Here is an 18,572-nt window from a genome sequence, read left to right on the forward strand (position 1 = left end):
AGCATTCTTCTTTGGTTCCGTGTACTGATGTGGAATTACGTGCTAGTAATGATTCAGAGTACAATGATGTAGTTGTCTCTAGGATCCCTGCTCTACCCCTTTTAAAGCATTTAAAGTAAGAATAGGCAAAATTATGCAAGCATCCCTCCTCCTTCTGTAGGTTATTAAATTCTTTCGGAATTTTGTGTCTACCAGAATTTGAGTCTGATGCTGGATAAATCAGTTTAGGCAGTCCTACTGCCTAAAGTCCACGTCAGGCAGTGTGATTCACCAATTTGCATATTGCTTTTTTCCCCCTCTATGCTTATGCTCTCCTGTCTTGCAGCTTCGTACCCACATGAATATGGGCCTGTAAACGAATATAGCTTTTGTGACTTTGTACATATGGCACGCAGGATAATATGCGTCCAGCTGGCTTGAAGTAAAACAATGTGAAGCTATCTGTTCCATTCTAATGTAATCTCAGAACAAAAAATACTAGGCAACCTTAACTATTAACTGAAGTAAATCATGTATTTTGTGACTGAGAGCCTTGTGATTTTTCTTTTTTGATCAGTTCTATATTGCATATGTGAAGTTAACACACAAGTCCAATGTTTGACACTTTTCTCGCTTTTGATGTTTGAAAATGTTGCAGTGTTTGTCTTTTTTAGCATTTCTTTGGCGAAGTGTTTGTGTATATAGACATGCTTCTTGTTAATGCCATACCATGTAGATTATAAGAGGCTTGTGTTCGTAGAGTATCATGTCTTCCTATGTGATAAAGTTTCCTGGAAATGAAATACAGTAGCGTTGTCTCTAAAAGACAGCCACTGTCAAGCGCTGCCCTTCTCAGCATGAAACATAAGGAGAGAATTGCAGGCTATTGGAGACAGCTAGGGAGCTCAAATATCAAAAATTACAGCTCAGATTCAGCCTAAACTTTCTACAGATAAATACTTTAAATAATTTGTTAAGGGTCTATTTAGAGGTGCTCTTTTATAACTCACTGAGAAAACAGCATGGTTGCTGTTGATGGAGTGTCTTCCACACTAGCAATAAACTCCACAGAATTGTTTTTTGACACTGTCACTTTTTTTTAATCATCTAACTACCCAGGATGGTCTTTACAGAAGATGGGCTTATCTGTAATATACAGTTTTGCCCTTTTTTTTTTCAGTAATGGCTGAGAATATAGTTTTAGAAACCGTACCAATTTCAGCTGCATCTGTAGCTTTCTGTGGGTGAATGGATTAGTGAATTTGCAAGGGACAAGTGTTGATGTAGATGAAAGAGAGAGTAATACAGAGTAGAATGTGTGTGGTGTGGGTGTGTTTTTTTTGGGGGGGGGGAGGGGGGGAACAAGGGACTTTTTCAGGCTCCCCTTCTCCCCTCACCCCCCGAAATCTAGAGTGGTTTTTTTTTTTCCTTTCAGCTTGAAGACTCGTCTCAGAACTTTAACAAATCAGGATGCTGTAGATCACAGTAAAGTGCTTTGGGCTTGTGGGCTTGTCTAGTTGTATCTGGGTAGCATGCTGATAAAAGCAAATTCTAGATCTCTGGTAAATATTTAAGAAATGCCTCACTTTGTGCTTAGTGATTGGCAAGCATATCAAGGGCTGAGAAGGAGCTGAAGGGATCTTAATGGGACATTTCTCTGCTTCAGGGCTTCCTTCTGCCTTCCATTTTGTTCTTAATCAGTTCTTAAAACTTCTAGCAAAGGAGAATCAACAACTTCTTAGGCAATCCGTCCTACTTAAGGAAGGTGAGGTTTTCAATATCTGAAGTAGTGTTTGCTACAGTGTAAGCCCGTTACTAGTTTTTGTATTACCATTCAGCAAAGAAAAACATTTATTCTTCCTTTCTTCTATATAAGACTAACTTCATTTAGCTCTAAACTAGATAATTCAATGTCTCATTCTTTTTTTTAGCAGATGTTTATCTAGAGCTTTGTTCATCCCTTGAATAATTGAAGGGCAGTACCAGTTAATCAGTATCTTCAGCTATGAGGCTAAAACTGGGCACAATACTTCATCTAATGCCTTATTAGTGCCAGTTAGATGGAAAAGATTTCATAGGTGGTACTGATAATGACCTTATTAAATATCACAGTATATCATTTACTTTTCATGCCAGTGTAACAGTACTGGCTTTTGTGGAGTGTGCAGTTTTATAATCTTCTGTTTTTATGCATTCAACTGTGTCTACTCAGTATTTGTGCAGCTGCCTTATAATGATACTTTGCGTTTGTCACTTCTGAATTACATCCTCACATTTTCAGATCGTATTTCCCGTTTGTCAGGATCTTGACATCTACTGTGGTTGCAGTTCTGGCCAGCTTAATGTTCTTTGCGAATCTAATGAGCCTGCTCTATCGTCTAAGTCTCTATTGAAACTCAGAATACTGTTATATTCCAAACAGACCTCTTCAGGAATTTGCTCAGTGCGTTATTGCAGTTAGACAATTTACAAGTGTGTGTGTGTGTATATATATATACACACACACAAACTCTTCTGCAACTATCATATGGGACTGTTCTCTAGACAGTGTTTTGCTAGCTTCCCTTTGAGAATTTTGTGTAAAGTCTTATCAACAGCATCACTGAAGTCAAGATATGACAGATACTGTTTCTTCTGGATTCACAAAATCTATTTTTTGGCATAGAAATAAATTAAGCTAGTTTTTGATTTATTCTTGGCAAATCTATGTTGACTGTTACGTGTACCTTTGTTATTTTTTAGATGCTTTCAACTTGTGATTGGGGGCAGAAGGGCTGAGGGGTGCCATTCTGTGAATTGAAATCAAGTTGATTCATCTATAATGCCCTGACTCCTTGTTTTTTTCTCCTTGTCACATCATTCTATGTGAATAGAATGAATTAACAGAACAACTTGAAGTTTATTGCACTTAAATTTTGGTATCGCAAAAGATAACTAGTTAACCTGCCAGTGACAGTGTACCATTTGATTGCTTGGATGTAACCTTAAACTGAGTGCATATGGCAAACCATTTTAAGATTTTTTTGTGTAAATAAATGAATCTTTTTGCAACCCATGCTGAATACTGTTAAGTTAGTATTTGTAAGAATTAATGACTTCTAGTGTTCAAGTATTAGCTTTTCCATACTTCATATTTTGTTGTATTTCATGCAGTTTATTATAATCTAAATGCAATTCTAATGGAAAACCTTTAAAACACTCTAAATCTACTTTTTCCCCTCTGTAGTTAAATATTTAAGTATTGTTAAATCTGGATTTTTTAATGCAATGTTCAATGTAACTTCCATAATGAAACTTAGGATTCATTATTTTCTTTAACACAATTGGTTTCAAAAGCTTTTCTAACATCCTTCTTTTCCAGTTTGTCAAATTTGCCAACATTGAGGAAGACACCCCTTCGTATCACAGACGTTATGACTTCTTTGTGTCTCGATTCAGTGCCATGTGTCATTCCTGTGATCATGATCCAGAAATACAAACTGAGTAAGTGCCAGTCTGTATGTATGTGTTGTGGAGAGCTTTCTGACATGTTAATATAGTCTGTAATACAGATATTGTGACATTTAATAGAATAATTCATTCCATGGGAAGAAAATAGCATGAAATATTGAAAATCTTAGGTAGATAGAACTCCTAGAGTATTGTGGAATTTTACCTGCAAAATGCTGAGTTGCTCTGGGAAGGCAGTACTTACTGCTGGAAATGTATGTAAGCTGCGTAACTCATTTAAGGAATTAGTAGGCTACTTATGTGAATAGCAAAATCTCTTATTTGAGAATTACTTATTAAAATTGCATTCCCCTAGATGTCAGCAGTATGATACTTTGTGAAACAAAAATGCCTTCATGAATTAGTATTACAAATTTTTGCAGTATTATGTAAGCACCACATTTCTTTTACTTTAGTTCCCCCTAGTGGTGATTCCATTATATGATTTATTAATATTTAACACTTGAGCATTTAAGAGAATTTAGGGCTTTTCAAATATATAATTGGCATTTCTCTTGTACTTTTCTACTTCTGTGCATTACATTGTTTAACACTTGGATTTTTCACAGTTGGCCAAATATTCATACAGCCCTCTGGGTGCAGGACTGTTATGTTGGGGACAATATATAAAGACTTTGCTTGATGTCTGTGGTTTCAAGAAGAGCTGAATTCCCTTGATCTGAAAGCTATATTTTAAAACGAAAGAGCTGTGTGCTTCATTAAAACAAAAACAAAAAGAAAACCCTTACTCTCAATTCTCCTTTAGTCTGCTGCTTCCTTTCTCCCTTGTTATAATTTGCCATCTTAGTTTTTGTGATATTGCCAAACATAAGTTTCTACAGTAAAATTCTAGCTCTAAAAAGATTAAGATTAACCTTTGCTTTGCTATAACCCCACAGCTATATACCTCAAAGCTGTAATTCTCATTAGAGTGAGAAAATTATGTTAATCTGCTCTTCAGATTGTCAGCCTGCACTGTTATCCGTGCTTCAGTTCTTTCACTGTCAGCGTTGTAATGCAAGTTCTTCAATTTGCAATGTAGATGTCCCTTAGACAGGGAGGGATTTCATCCTGATGACGCAAAACTGTATACATGTTCTTGATCTATATTTAGTCTCTGCTTTTGGAGGCCTATATGAGCTGCTTTTAGAGGAATTAAACCTTTTCTGTTGGAAAAAGCTATGTGGAATTTGATGCTGCATGGTCCTTCAGCAGCATAACCTTCTCCCCTCTCCACCCTACAACCTCCTGTACAATGACCAGAACATGAAATTTGTGTTAGTGGCATCTTGGTATGTGAAAAAGTGGCCCTGCCATGTGTAGAACTCAAAGTTTTTAACTCGGGGATAACTGAATGTATAGCAGTGTGATCTTCTCACATCATCCAGGGCAGTTTGCATGTACCTCATTTCACAGACATCTGTAAAACAATCGATCTCCCTTATGAAAAGGAACTGTTCTTGGAGCTGGCATACCAGATTTGCTTTAGGAACTGAGGTGATTTGACAGGATGGATGAGCTGTGGCTCCAGATTGGAAGACTAAATGTAGATGTTGGAAGTGGTCATTGCAGTTGGTAGTCTAGAGAGTAATTCAGCTCATCCTAAAGTAGATATCTGTAGTAGCTGTCTGTTTGAGTAGATTGAGGTTCCACCACCTTTACTGACTTGAGTGGGAGCTTAAACATCATCTACATGTGTAGACAGATAATACAGGTTTCTGAATCTCAAATTGAATGTCACTTGATAGGTGGGATTCTCCTTTCAGCAGGGGAGATTGTGAAAAAATGTTTAAACGATGGAATTCTGCGGTCTGTGTCCTAAGTGTCTGTCAAAGATTCTTAATGCTAGCGTAGCACAGCTGCATGGTAGTTACACTACAGCAATAGCAAATGCTTCTCTAGCTGTTTGTGCATCTCTGTCGTTCCCTGTTTTATTTGTAACCATATTAAAACAATTTTTAATTTTAATAGAAACAATTTCAAATTTTATCAAAGCTTGGCAGTACTTATTTTAAATAAAGTCTTTATCAAACTTTCTTGTATTTGTTTTCAATAGTAGAATTGCATTCCTGGCACTCGCGATTAATGTTTCTTACCACTTCAACAGAGAATATTTTGAGATTCTTTTCAGTTGTACAGCCTTTTATGTACATGTTCTTCTGAAACCTATTTTTTCTTCAACAACATAATGAAAGTAGCTAGCTGTTAGATTAAGTCTTTGTTGAACGTATATTCGCTTTTTCTTTTGTTGATGTTGATCAGTTTTTTGGTTAATTTTGTTCAAAAGGCTTTAGGACCAAGGAGATGTTCCCTTTTAAGTGTCAGAGTTAAGTTAGTAGAATTACTTTCTTGTATACTTTGTCTCGTTTATTTGTTGTTGTTAATCTTGCACAAATCTTCAAATATTTCTTCTGGTTTAACCACATTCCTAGTTACAGCTCTTAAGGATATGGTCATGTGACTGTGATAGCTATAGCTTCAACTGGGCTGTGGTAACTCACCTTTCTTCAGCACTGAGGTAGGCTGAGGTTGTGCACATTTCAGCTAATGGGTAGTAAATAAAATGCAAAGAGCTGATTTGGTTTTTAAACATGTGACATTCTCCCGGAAGTGGTATACGCGGTTTGAACATTCTTTGATCAATGTCAGCATTGCTCTTAAAGATAAACCACTAAATCGGAGACAATCTTTGTTTTGTCAGCTATTTTATCAGCTATAAACCTATTTAAAGGCAATATTAAGTACCTTTAATGAAATTTTCCAATTTACTGCTTTTTAGTACTTAATGGAATCCCACTCTCCATACTTAAACTGCTTAATAGATCGACAATCATGCTGCAGGGTGCTGTTTTTCTGTTTTTGGATAGTTCTTTTTTGTTGTTTTTTTTCCCCCTCCTCTTTTCTTAGGATCCGAATCGCTGGAATCAGGGGCATTCAGGGAGTGGTTCGAAAAACAGTTAATGATGAACTTCGGGCAACTATATGGGAACCTCAGCACATGGACAAGATAGTTCCATCATTGCTGTTTAATATGCAGAAAATAGAAGATGTTGACAGGTATTTAAACGTTTTAAAAATTGTAAACTCTCTTTCACAATGTGTCAGGTATAGAGATAAGTAAGCACAGGATTTTGGATGATTCAAATAATCTTGTTAAATCCCAACTTTAAACAAATACAATTTACTTCATATTCAGTTATTATTAACAACTCTCTCCTGTCTGCAGTGATAATTAAAGACTGAAAATTTGTTTATGTTGGTGCTGAGAATGTGCCAGTCACGACGGAAATGTCACTTTTTTTGTCCACGTCTATATGAGAACCACATATTTATGCCTAAACATTCTGTAAGTGTAAAAAGTGCTTAGCTAGTACTGGGAAATTTCCGTGTATCAAACCAACTTGAGCTGTGCAAGCAAGCTTAAATGCTTATTTTGTGTCCGCCCCTACCCTCTTCAGAGTTTCCCTGGCAGTAGATTCAACAGACTTCCTATAACAACAGGATTTCATGCTTTCACATGACTTTTGGCTTCCTAAACCTGTCAGCCCTCTCCTTTTTCTTTTTTTTTTTTACCTTTGGCTGTTTTTTTTTTTGTCCTCTTTTTTCCGAACTACCAGTACCTGGCTCTTCTCCAAACAAATAGATAAGAATAGATAGGTAGAAAATTTATTTACTGCATGTAACTCAGGGCCCACACTGCATACAGATATGCTTACTTGGATTTTTACCTGTGAAGTGCGATCTGAACAAGAGCACAAGAGTCTGAACTTTTCTGCAAATAAAGGGAATATAGTTAGCCTTTGTCTCTTAAGGACTTCTTAGATACAAGTGGGTACTTCCCCTCATCACTCCTTACAGTGCCATCAAGGTTGTACTTACTTTTTTTCCTCTATATAGCAAAATCAAAGGAATTGCTTATGGAAAAACTCATACTCAAGTAGGATTTGGATCAATTGCTTAAAGGGGGTCAGTTTATATGTACTTCAGGACTCATTTTATCATTTATTGAGCAATGCTGTAGTGGTGGTTAAATCCATCAAAAAGTAACTGTTAATTTAATACCTGAGCTGGGCTGCTTGAAACTTTACTATAGTATGCATTCAACAGAAGAAATGACTAATGATTTTCCAAGTGGTAAAGAGGGGCCTTTTATGATGCACAAGCAACTCAAGCTGAAAACAATATTTATAAATTGTTAATCTAGTGGCCTTAAATAATGCTACAGAGAATTTCTCATTTTGTTTTACATGTGACTTCATATTTGTGGAGAGCAAACAGAGGCATCTTGAAGAGTAGGAGTAAGAAGCATATTTTTCTGGCAGATGGAATCAAAGCATTGTGAGAAAGCGGAGAGTTTCCAGAAAATACCCTAGCTTAAGTTCAGAGAAAACTAGCATTTATGGTTAATACTGAAGTACGCATACTTAAAGCTTGTTCTAAAGAAAGTGTATTTTTTACCTGTGGAGCTGTAAATTCGGAACTTAATTCAAGATTTTTCTGAGTACATGTCAGGTTAGATGCTTCTTGGAATTAAGAACTAAGGTTATAACACCTTTTTTTAGAGTTAATTATATTTGTGGATATCATATGAGCATAGGTTGGCATGCATGTTCTATTTAGGTGACTGTAAGATATTTGCAAGTGGAACATATAACCTAGTCTACCAGTCAAACCGCTTAGCTGTACTTCAGTACAGTTCTGTTTTCCAAAATATTTGTCACCCGTATTTCATTTTAGTGTGCGGTATTGCCTTTATGCTGACTCTGTCTTTGTTTTATATCTTCTAGAAGAAAATTCCAAACAGTCGGTTATGTTTGTTAATTTATGTACGTTAGTAAAGTGGGGAAGGAGACATATTGACCACAAGATGTATTATATTGGAAATGGAAAAGGTGCTTTAACTTAAGAGTTTGTAACATTCTTCAGAATATCTGTAAAGCTAAAAATGACAGCCTTATTTAAGTCAAGAGACTAGCACATATTACAGACTTCAGTTTAAGTCTTTTAATATATTCATAATATTGATATAAATTCTGTTTTGGAGAGATGTATTTCTTCTGCAGGGTGATTGAACAATAAATGTGAATCACAATCAAACACTTCTATAGTTACTGTACTCCACAATAGCAGTTAAATCTTTCTTAACATGTTTCATCAGATTAGTTGGCCAATTCCTGTTTCTGTGGAAAAGGATGAGAAGTCACAGCTGTGAGATATTGAGTTGCTTGGAACCAATTTAATCCTGTGGTTAGGTGTTTGCTATGGAAACTGCTGTAATGTAAAATGTTACTCTTTCCAATCCCTTGTTGCCACCTTTTCTGATAGAGATTACCCACAAGAAAGCTGGCAGAACAGATGAAATGCATAAGGATTATTTATTTTATTGCAAGATACATTCCTAGTTCACTCTGGACCTGTGGTGATGGTGAAAGCTGCAACACAAAGAGGTGATAATTGCTATTTTATTTGCCAGAGATTTTTTGATCATAATCTAAAAACATGGAGCTTTACTCATATTTGTCAGCAAAACGAAATGAGCATGAATTGCTTATTTGAATTTAGAATTTTGAGAGGCAGTGTAAAACTTTTTTTAAAACGAGAAGTTAAATTCACAATTTTTTTTGATCACTATCTTATGTCTGGTAGTGGTAAGGAGCACTCATCAGTGAGAAATATTTATAGATAAGTGCTGCAAAAGTTCAAAACAAAAATACAATCCCTAGAGACAATGGGAGATAACCTTACGTGTTCTGATGCTCAGTATCCTAAAAACTTCTGTTTCAGATGAGGAAGTTTGTTCTGCAATTTCTTCTTGCAACCTCCTCTAAAATGGGACTCACTAAAATGTGAGATTGCATGTGCAAATGCTCAGAAAATAATGGATTCTCACTTCATTTTAACTAGGATTCTTCCTGATATGCCAGCTCTGTGCGTTACGTAGCTCACTGTCCTCCTTTCCTTTTATAATGCTCCTGTATTATAAGGAATCTATGTCAAAACAGTAATGGGAATAGCAGCTGGTCCTGCACTGCCGTTCGTACCTTTTATACGCTGAGAAAGATCTTCATACATCTAGAACATAGTCGAGGCAGTACAGGGCGAGGTGGGGTGGGGAAAGAGGAGATTATATACAATGTGTCACTCCTTTAAATTTCTAATCATTATGTGTGTGTAAATCTTTCTCCTTACTCATCTAATGATTTCTGGGGCTTTTTTATTACTAAAATCTGTCAAGCTAGACATTGTAACTTCTTGGAAAAATAATAATAAGATAAAACAACCAGGCTCGCTAAGATTTCTATATTGCAACTTTTAGATGGCAGTAATGTTGAAATACTAAAAGAGCCTTTGCTACTGGAAAACCTTATGGCGATGGAGTTGCATCTTCGTTTGACTAATGGCATTCAGTATTCAACTTACATACACTTTTAATGAATGTTCTTTAGGTTACATAATCACACACAAGCTTGCACTACAAAACTGAATGAGTTTAAGGTTTTAGTGTACTGATTCCTGCGATCTGAAATAAATCTCCTAATGCGTAGATGAGTAATTTTAATGTAGGTGACTGAATCCTCACTTAAGTTTCTACCTTGTGTTTTCTACAAGAAAATTCTTGTGGTCTGTAGGTACAGTACTACTTGATAAGTAACATTACTTATCTGGAACACTATTGTAATTCTTTCTTCCTCATTTTTCTCCCCTTTCAACAACTCAGTTGAAACAGAACATTAATATCAGCCTAAAAATACAATGTATGAAGGACTTACATTCAGAAATACATCTCAGATGCCTTTGTTTTGCTGAAGTATTTCAGGCCCCCTTGAGCAGGAAAGGGAGTAACTTTGGGCAGAGTAAGGGGAGGGAGGGAGAAATAGCAATAACTGCTTCAAAAATGAAAAGCAATGGGAAGGTAGTTCTTCGGGAATGGCTCTGCCTGTCACTGTTTGCAGTGCAAGTGCTGATTTTTACGTGTGACATGAAGAAAGGCTATTACCTTCAAGACTCAGTTGTAGAATTTGGTCCTCTGTTCATTTTGGTTCATCCAAAAGAGATTGGTTTCTGTAGTTTAGTTTCTCATATGTATGCAGCTAGTCTTTAATTCAATACTCTTATATTCTTGTTGTACCATATTGATTTTAAATACTCAACCTAATTCCCAGTCACCAGGAAAAAGGAGATAATAACAAATGATAATATTTTAACTTCACAAAAATGTGGTCATTGTTACTGTCATTAATGTAAAACATTAAAACCTTGCTTTGCACTGCAACATTTATTGGATCGTAAGTTAGCATTTCTGTCTGAAACAATACTGATTTAATGCTGATTTTAATTTTCTTTAATAAATTTAAATGATTTTTATTTTGAATTAAGACTTTATTGCTAGTGTATTATATTGCCTAAAGAAACAGTAGCAGTCATAATAAACACTTGTCTTCCCTTCCTGTTGTTTTTTCTCTCCCTCCCAGCATGCTTTATTGTTCTTTACTATCCATAATAATTTCCACAATTGAAATAATTGTAATCTTATTGTTAAAGAACAATTTTTTCTGCAAAATCTCTGTGAATTAGGACTCTTCAACAGGCATTTATTTCATGCAAAATTTGACAGTCTGCGTTCTTGTGTTCTTACTTGTTTCTGACTGAAGAATTGAATTGCTGTGTTGCTCTTTAATGTTTTTAGGGGAAAGAATGCTTATTCATCAAGAGCCACCTTCAAAAATCTACTGTGGGAAAATTAATATTAGTATCCCTTTGTATATGGTCCAAAGGATATAATATTTACAAATGTGAAATATTAATTCTTTTTAATTTTTTCCAAGTTATTAACAACATACCATGTGGTACAGGGTTCTACTTGCCCTGCAGTATCATAAGAGTGAAGAATAACACATGGCAAGCAAAACACAGCTTGGCAAAGCAGTGTATTTTAGTATAGTGAAATATTGCAGATTGAGGTGTACTGATACAGATGCTTTAACAAATGGTGTACAGATTATTCAAGTCCTCTCTAATAGTAGTATAATGTTAAGGGACAATCATGGTTGACTAAGTTCTACAGTGTCTAGTTAGGAGGTAGTTAAGTGGGTGACAATGTTCTGATTACTTGGATCAGTGGGTTTTTTTTTTAACTCAAACCATCTGTTACTGCAAAAGAACTGGAATTTTGTTTTACACTCACCCACATAGTATGGATTTACTTGTAGGCAGGTGAGTGAGATCATTAGAACAAAAGGACTGTGAATCCGCCTAAATTCTTGGATGGTTTCATGGCCTTCGTTCATTGCTGATAATGGTAATAATTTGTTAAAATGAAGTAGGTAACAAGTCAAATCAGTATAATTAGCTATTGTTTTTTCCATTAATGTATTTGGTAGTGCAGTACTCAGTATTTAATAAATATGATCTGTAGTCCTACTATGAGAGTGTTTTATTCAGAGTTCTGTTTTGATGAATATTTGTTACAGGATTCTTGCCTTGATCAACAGTCTGGCTCATGAACGTTATTGAATGGAGAGCACGTACTGTAAGATGAATAGCAATAACTGCAATGTATTTTTGTTTTATTTCAGTAGAATAGGCCCTCCATCCTCTCCTACAGGAGGAGAGAAAGAGGAAAATCCTGCTGTGTTGGCCGAGAATTGTTTCAGAGAACTTTTAGGACGTGCAACTTATGGAAATATGAATAATGCTGTCAGACCTGTTTTTGCGTAAGTGTGATATTTATTAAAGATCTTACCCTAACTGATTGATTTCATTCTCTCTAACCACATTATACTAAGTTCTTTCACTGATTCCTCCTTTTCAACCCATTGGATTCTACTAACAATTATTTTCTCTTCAGAAGTGCCCCTTTGCTTAAATTCACCTTTTTCTTGACTGTCTGTTAACTTGTAGTTAGTTATGCAGGATTACTTGTCTCGCTTCATAGAACTGTAATGTAATGATTTGTATGGGTTGTTTTCTCAGCTGGCCTTTCTTTGAATGTAAAACTGTTTAACATCACATTGATGACTATTTCAGTTAGTAAAGAGACAAGCCAAGTAAAACTTAAGTAGCACAAAGGAATACCCTGCCCAAATTAATGAATAAAAGTTAAGACTTCTACTTCCATTGCAGTTGTCTTTAAAGACATTTTGATATTCTGTGAAAACATCTTTGGCAACTCATTTAGTGTATGGCAGATGTGCAGACTGTATGCACATTATGTATGAGTGCACACAGTACAAATCATTGCTGTTATATTAGCTATCAGGTCCAGCATTTTTCTTTTCTCTCTCTCTCTCTCTCTCTCTCTCTCTCTTTTTTTTTTTTTTTTTTTTTTTTTTTTTTTTTTTTTTTTTTGGAAGTCCCAGTTTTCTAAATAAAGCATATGAGTATTAAGATAACTTGAGTCTGCTTCCTTCACCTTTTCTGGTGTCTTCAGTGGCCGTGTTCTCAGAAGTGTCTCTGTAGGAAATTCTGTAGCGGTAATAGTTTTAAACCATGTCTTTTACGAGAGATGAGGAGAGCTGCTTCCTCCTTGTTCTGAATTTTCACTGTATCTACCTGTTATGGATGTCTGCTTTTAGATTGTCTACTTCTTTCTACCAAGACTAAGAGTTCCATTTGTACGATGACAGACTTTGAAGCTACTGAAAGCCTCTTCCAAGTTACCACTGTTAAGCAGGAACACAAATTGTAGACAGATGATATGGAAGACCTTTTACTGATTATGTCCAGAAAACATCCATAACCCCCTCCTTTTTTTTTTGGGGGGGGGGGGGGGGGGGGGGGGCTGTCATTATGTACAAGAACTTCTATTAAGAGCGCAAAGGATTAAATACCAAGGCCCATACTTTTAGCTTTTTATCATGCACACCCAGCATATCAGACTGATAGAGATCAACTACTGCAGAGTTGGATATTCTGCTTTTTAAGAATTTGTGTTCTTTCCCACATTTGGAATTTAATTTCTATTCCTTGAAAATGCTTGCCATTATTAGTAAATTTTTTGGTGCATGGTCTGAATGGACTGTTTTGAACCTCTTTAAGCTCTTTAAGTTCCTTTTACGGGCTGATCTCTAAATGTCATCAGGATATACAGTTACTTCAGTCTATTTCAGTATCAGAAAAATTACCATAAGTAATTCTTGATTCCTAGGAGTAGAGAGCTTGTATTTAGTTTTCAGTTTGAGGTGACAGGCCAGCATTTTGTGGCATAGATCCAGAGCTTTACAGATTCAAAATGTTATTTCCATCATGATTTCTTGTCTTATTATGTGCAATCCTAAGGAGCTGCTTGAGTCTCTTTGTGCATGTTTTGACTCTACATACTGCATTTGTACATGGAAATTAGTAGATGATAATAAGTTATCTTTATAGTCACTATTTTGTGTTCCATTTCAAGAAGAGGGCAATATATTCTTTTTATAAATTAGTGCTATAAAGATTTTGTATTTTTGAAGAATGAGAGATGCAGAAAATGAAATTTTTAAGTTGCTCTTCCTAAACAAAAAGGTAGAACTATGTCTGATTAACTTCACTTGGTGAATGAGCAGAACTGGTATAAAGAAAGTTTGAGATAGTACAGTTGCTGCATTTTTATCTTTATTAAAAAAAATGCAAGTTCTGAATCTTTGATTAGAAAGCAGTTGTTTCTTACATTTTCCTCAGTTCAACACCTTTTTAAAAAGTTCAAAGATTGGAGGATTTAAGCATAACAAATGGAGTTCAAATCTGAAGTTAGTCCCTTGGTGGAGCTTTGAGTAGACCTTAATTCGCCTCGTCTTTAGCAGAAAATCTCCATTTCTGAAAGTGTCTCTAGTGCCTAAAAGCTCTCAAATTCTCATTTTTAATGAAATCTGACAGATCAGTCTAGCAAACTGCTTAGTGAAAGTCACATGGTTTGAAAAGATTATTGTGTGTCAACAGTCTGTTGAATATAAACAACTGTATATACCCCATTCATTTCTCCGTATTTCTGTTCTTATGAGTTACTACACAAATTGTGTAAGATTTTTCTGATAGTAGCAAAAGATTGGTGTTTAGAATTCTTTCAAACCATGGTATATGAAAAGACTTTTTTTTGTATATATTTCTGTTGCTTTCTAAATAAGGAATTGTGCAATCCAGACGTACTGAACTCTACATGGCAATGTATTCTGTAAACACTCCCTTTACTCAGAGGACAGCATTCCTGTAACCTTACCTTATCTTCACACAGTCTAATAGTTTTGACTCTGATTCATTTTTGTTTAGTTAAATTCTGAATGCTAACTTTTTGTTTTAAGCGCTCTCAAATACCTCTGCTCTTGATTTCTAGGCTCAACTCCAAATTCTTTCCGGTGTTTTTTTGAATACATGTATAATACATGATACATGAATAAATGTAACATAAATCTGCATATGACTCTTGGTAGTATCACTAGTATTGCAAGAATGAGCAGCATGCACTGCTTCAAATGAAACTTTAAAATGTGTATCTTACAGAAACTGGTTTATTATGTGACTACAAATGATGCTACTTTGACATCACTTACAGCTGCATTGCCAAAGGAGAACAGACTGGATTGGAGCTTGAGGAGTGTCACTGTAAAAATTTTAACCTAACTAGATAACCTTCTTTCTTTCAATTTTTGTACCAGACTTTCTGAATGCTTGTGTTTAATGCTTCACTTGTTAATTCGTTTTACTATTAGTATGTTGACAAGGGCTTTCATTTATTACTGTGTTAAGCTCTCAGATGCAAGCTTGCACTCCTGTTTTATTGCCCTCATATTATGATCTGTTTTCCAATAGGCAAGTTAAAAATAATTTTTCTCACACTTGTAGATTTGTACACCAACTGTACACTGGAAACACTTAGTATCTTAATGCAAAAAGATTTTGTATTTGGAAAAAATAACTCTTTCAGTAATTTCGTTCTTTCATTTGCTGCACTTGAGTAATCCTGCCTGAATGTTGTTTTTCTGTTTATATATTGGCATGTGGCTGGCATCAGTCTGTCTGTGATTCCATACTTCTGAACCTGCAAAAATAAACATAATAGGAATGTCAAATTGGTATTTCTTGTGTGGCTACTAAAACCATGCAAAAGGTCTGGAATTCCTTCACCTTTGGAAAGAGTTGAAGGTGCAGGAAGTATTTTAAACTATATTAACAAGCAGTGCAGTGAAAGCAGGAGAGTGTCTGTGAACGTCTATCCAAAAGTAAAATAAAGTTGCTGAAAAATGCTTTCTGTGGAGAGCAGGAGTTCTTCCTCTGTGCTGTGACTCTGGAACTGAATGATGGCAGAAGCCAGGTTTGTGAAAGTCAGTGCCAAAAGGGCTCGAAGGCTGAAAGCTTAGGGTTGCTTTTTTGTGCAGTTTACCAATTCAAATCTGGATAATACTGTATTTATCCCCAGTCTTCTGGGTTTTTTTTACAGAGGCTTCGTCTACAATTTTACACATTCAAGCTTGCTTCTCAGGCATAGTTCTGGGGATTTTTGGTTGTAGCCTTTTTGTTTCTTTCAGTTTGGTTCTTTAACTCTTTAGCTCTTTAACTAGTCTTCCTCATATGTAATGAAGCCTTTTCAGCATTTCAGGAGGGCTAGTCCATAAAGAAAACATTTCTTGCTAATGTGGTGTTTTGCCTTTCTGATCAAACCTCATTTCTGCTTTCTGGTCATCAGTATTAATTTATCCTTTTCCACAGTAAGGATTGCTTGCGTATGTGACCTAATGTGAGAGAGTTGAGGGACCATTACTGGCTCTCACTCCATAAAACTGTAGTGTGTACCAGTGGTTCCTACAGTTGCTTTTAATTTGAAAAACCTAACCACAGCATTTGTTACATATGTACGTAAGGCCTTAATGGAAGGCAGTCTACCAACCCCAAAGTTTCCCAAGACTATGAAAGATGCTTTTTAAATTTTTTTTTCTGTGCCAGAAGAGACCTGCAATTGTTGTGGATTGGAAAAGAGTTACCTTGATGTAATGTTTGAACCAGTGTTTTCCATACCTAATCCCTGGAGTCTGGAATGTCTGTCTGTGAAAGATGGACAGCTGGAAGTGCTGATGTGAGCTTGAAGAGACTGTTCTTAAGCACCTGTAGCCTGTGAAATGGAGGCACATTGCTATGTTGTGCAGATCACGCTGTAAGGTTTACAGGTTATAGCAGCCTCAGGCAGAACCACAGCTCACACATGAATCTCAAGTAACTGAGACCATTTCTTTCTTCAAGTTTTTTCATAAGGCTGGCTAATCAAATGCCCTTTCCTGCATAAAGCTGGACTGTACTCTAGGGTAGTCACCTTTCAAAAGCTACATGCAACTTTCACCCATAAAACACTGCTTCAGTGTGTGTCATTTGCTAATTCAGCGTTAAAAAGCTTTATTAGAGAATAATCTCTATAAAAATAACCGTAGGACTGGAAAAAAAAAATTGTGTAAGATACGACTTGATTTAAATAAATAAATGCACCATGCTGGAAATAGAATATAGTGCCTTTCGCATAAAAAAAAAATACATTGAATACACTACCTGGATTATGACAGGTAAAATATATGGCCTACAAGAATCTACTACTATATTTTTTACTCTTTTTTTTTTAAGAAAAATTCTACTACAAAAAGCATACTTGTGTTTGAGACAACACTTGCACACTGAGCTGTTACACATAACATTAACTAAGGCTATCACCTTTCCATCAGTTCAGCTACCTGAAGAAGCTTTCTTTGCCTTTCTGAAGAAAGAAAACTGTATTTCTTGTTTTGAGAGGAAAGGACTTTCAAAATCTTTGACTGTAGTTGACAGTAATCTGTTTGAGGAGCTGTCTAGAGGAACAGAGAACACGTTAGCCAATCCTTTAATCTTTCAGGCTTCAGTCTGGAGCAGATAGTGGAGAGTAGTAGGGTTTTGTATCTGATAAGACAAAATGAAAATAGGTTAGTTAAAATAAGTTATCATGAAAAGAAATGATGTATTTTACTGGAATGATAATAGCGGCTCACAATATATGCACTCATTTATTTCTCCCTAAGTCTTGAAGGATTTGAAGAGGTAATTTTGTTCATCATCCTGCCCTAAGGAAGGATTAAATATCCCTGTGTGTTTGAAATGTGCACAAGAAATGCAGCTATCCCCAAGAGATAGTCCAATTTAATAGCTAGTAATGCAAATATTGTTGCTTTATTGGCAGATGAACTTACGCATGTGATGTTCCTGAAAATCTTGCTGCTGTAAGGGTCTGTCTTAAGAGGATGCAATATGGCAAAATGGCAGTACACTTTCTTAGCTCTGCAATGGACTACAAGATAATTTAGGGGAGAAGAAAGGGTAGTTTTATGCCAACTGGTTTAATCAACCTTGAAGGAGAACTGTGTACTCTGCTGGATCACTAGACTGGTACCAGCTGGCCAGTAAGTTAATTAAGACCGCTAGACTCTAGGCAAGTAAGTTAAAGAACCCTTTCAATTCTGGAGTGTTTGAATGTTGACTACTTTTACATGTCTGCTTTTGAGTCTGTAATTCTGAACCATCTTTAGATGTTCATTGTGTTTTCAGGGGGAAGGTCAGATTGAAAGTTATTCTGTAGGTGAGTTACCAGTTTACAAAGTATCTGAATTCAGTCACCATAAGAAAAAATACGTATATTCTTCTTAAACCATTCTTATTAACAGACAGCTCAAATCACACTTTTTTCTCTTTTTAAGATACGTGTATCTTTATCATATTTCTTCTAAATGCTCAGTTCTCCACTTTGGAAAAATTGAACTGTGCCCTATTCATAGCTTTCAGAATGGTACTTAAACAATATTTCTTCTCTTCTTTGCATGTAAATATGATAAAGGTTTTAATCAATGGTTCCTGTCAATGATGATATAATTTAAGAGGTATTTGTTGTTCTATTTTGATGTTTCTTACACAAAGTGTTGTAAGGTAAATGAAATGCTTTAGGACAGTGTGGGGAGACTACAAAGAGTAGCCGCTTTAACTTGTTTGTTCTTTCTTTTACTTTCTTTTTTTTTTTCATGAAACCATTGTAAAAATGAAAATAGTTTTCAAAGTCTCTGTTCTGGGTATCGTATTCAACATTAATTGCTTTGTAGCTACTGGTTGAAAGAGTTTCTTTATCT

General features: G+C 35.6%; 1 protein-coding gene across 6 annotated transcripts in view; it reads left to right on the top strand.

Moving 5' to 3' along the window:
* Nucleotides 1-18,572, top strand: part of EFR3A (EFR3 homolog A) — a 73,912-nt gene that overhangs the window by 26,039 nt on the left and 29,301 nt on the right. For 5 of the 6 annotated variants that reach the window (XM_062570631.1, XM_062570630.1, XM_062570632.1 and 2 more), the window contains 3 exons: nucleotides 3,341-3,462; nucleotides 6,376-6,525; nucleotides 12,045-12,182. In XM_062570631.1, the coding sequence (XP_062426615.1) occupies nucleotides 3,341-3,462; nucleotides 6,376-6,525; nucleotides 12,045-12,182 (410 nt within the window). The remainder of the gene's footprint in view (nucleotides 1-3,340; nucleotides 3,463-6,375; nucleotides 6,526-12,044; nucleotides 12,183-18,572) is intronic. The other variant, XM_062570628.1, reaches the window with a different exon arrangement.

This window comes from Rhea pennata, chromosome 2 (genome assembly GCF_028389875.1).
Source record: "Rhea pennata isolate bPtePen1 chromosome 2, bPtePen1.pri, whole genome shotgun sequence".
Classification (NCBI taxonomy): Eukaryota; Metazoa; Chordata; class Aves; order Rheiformes; family Rheidae; genus Rhea; species Rhea pennata.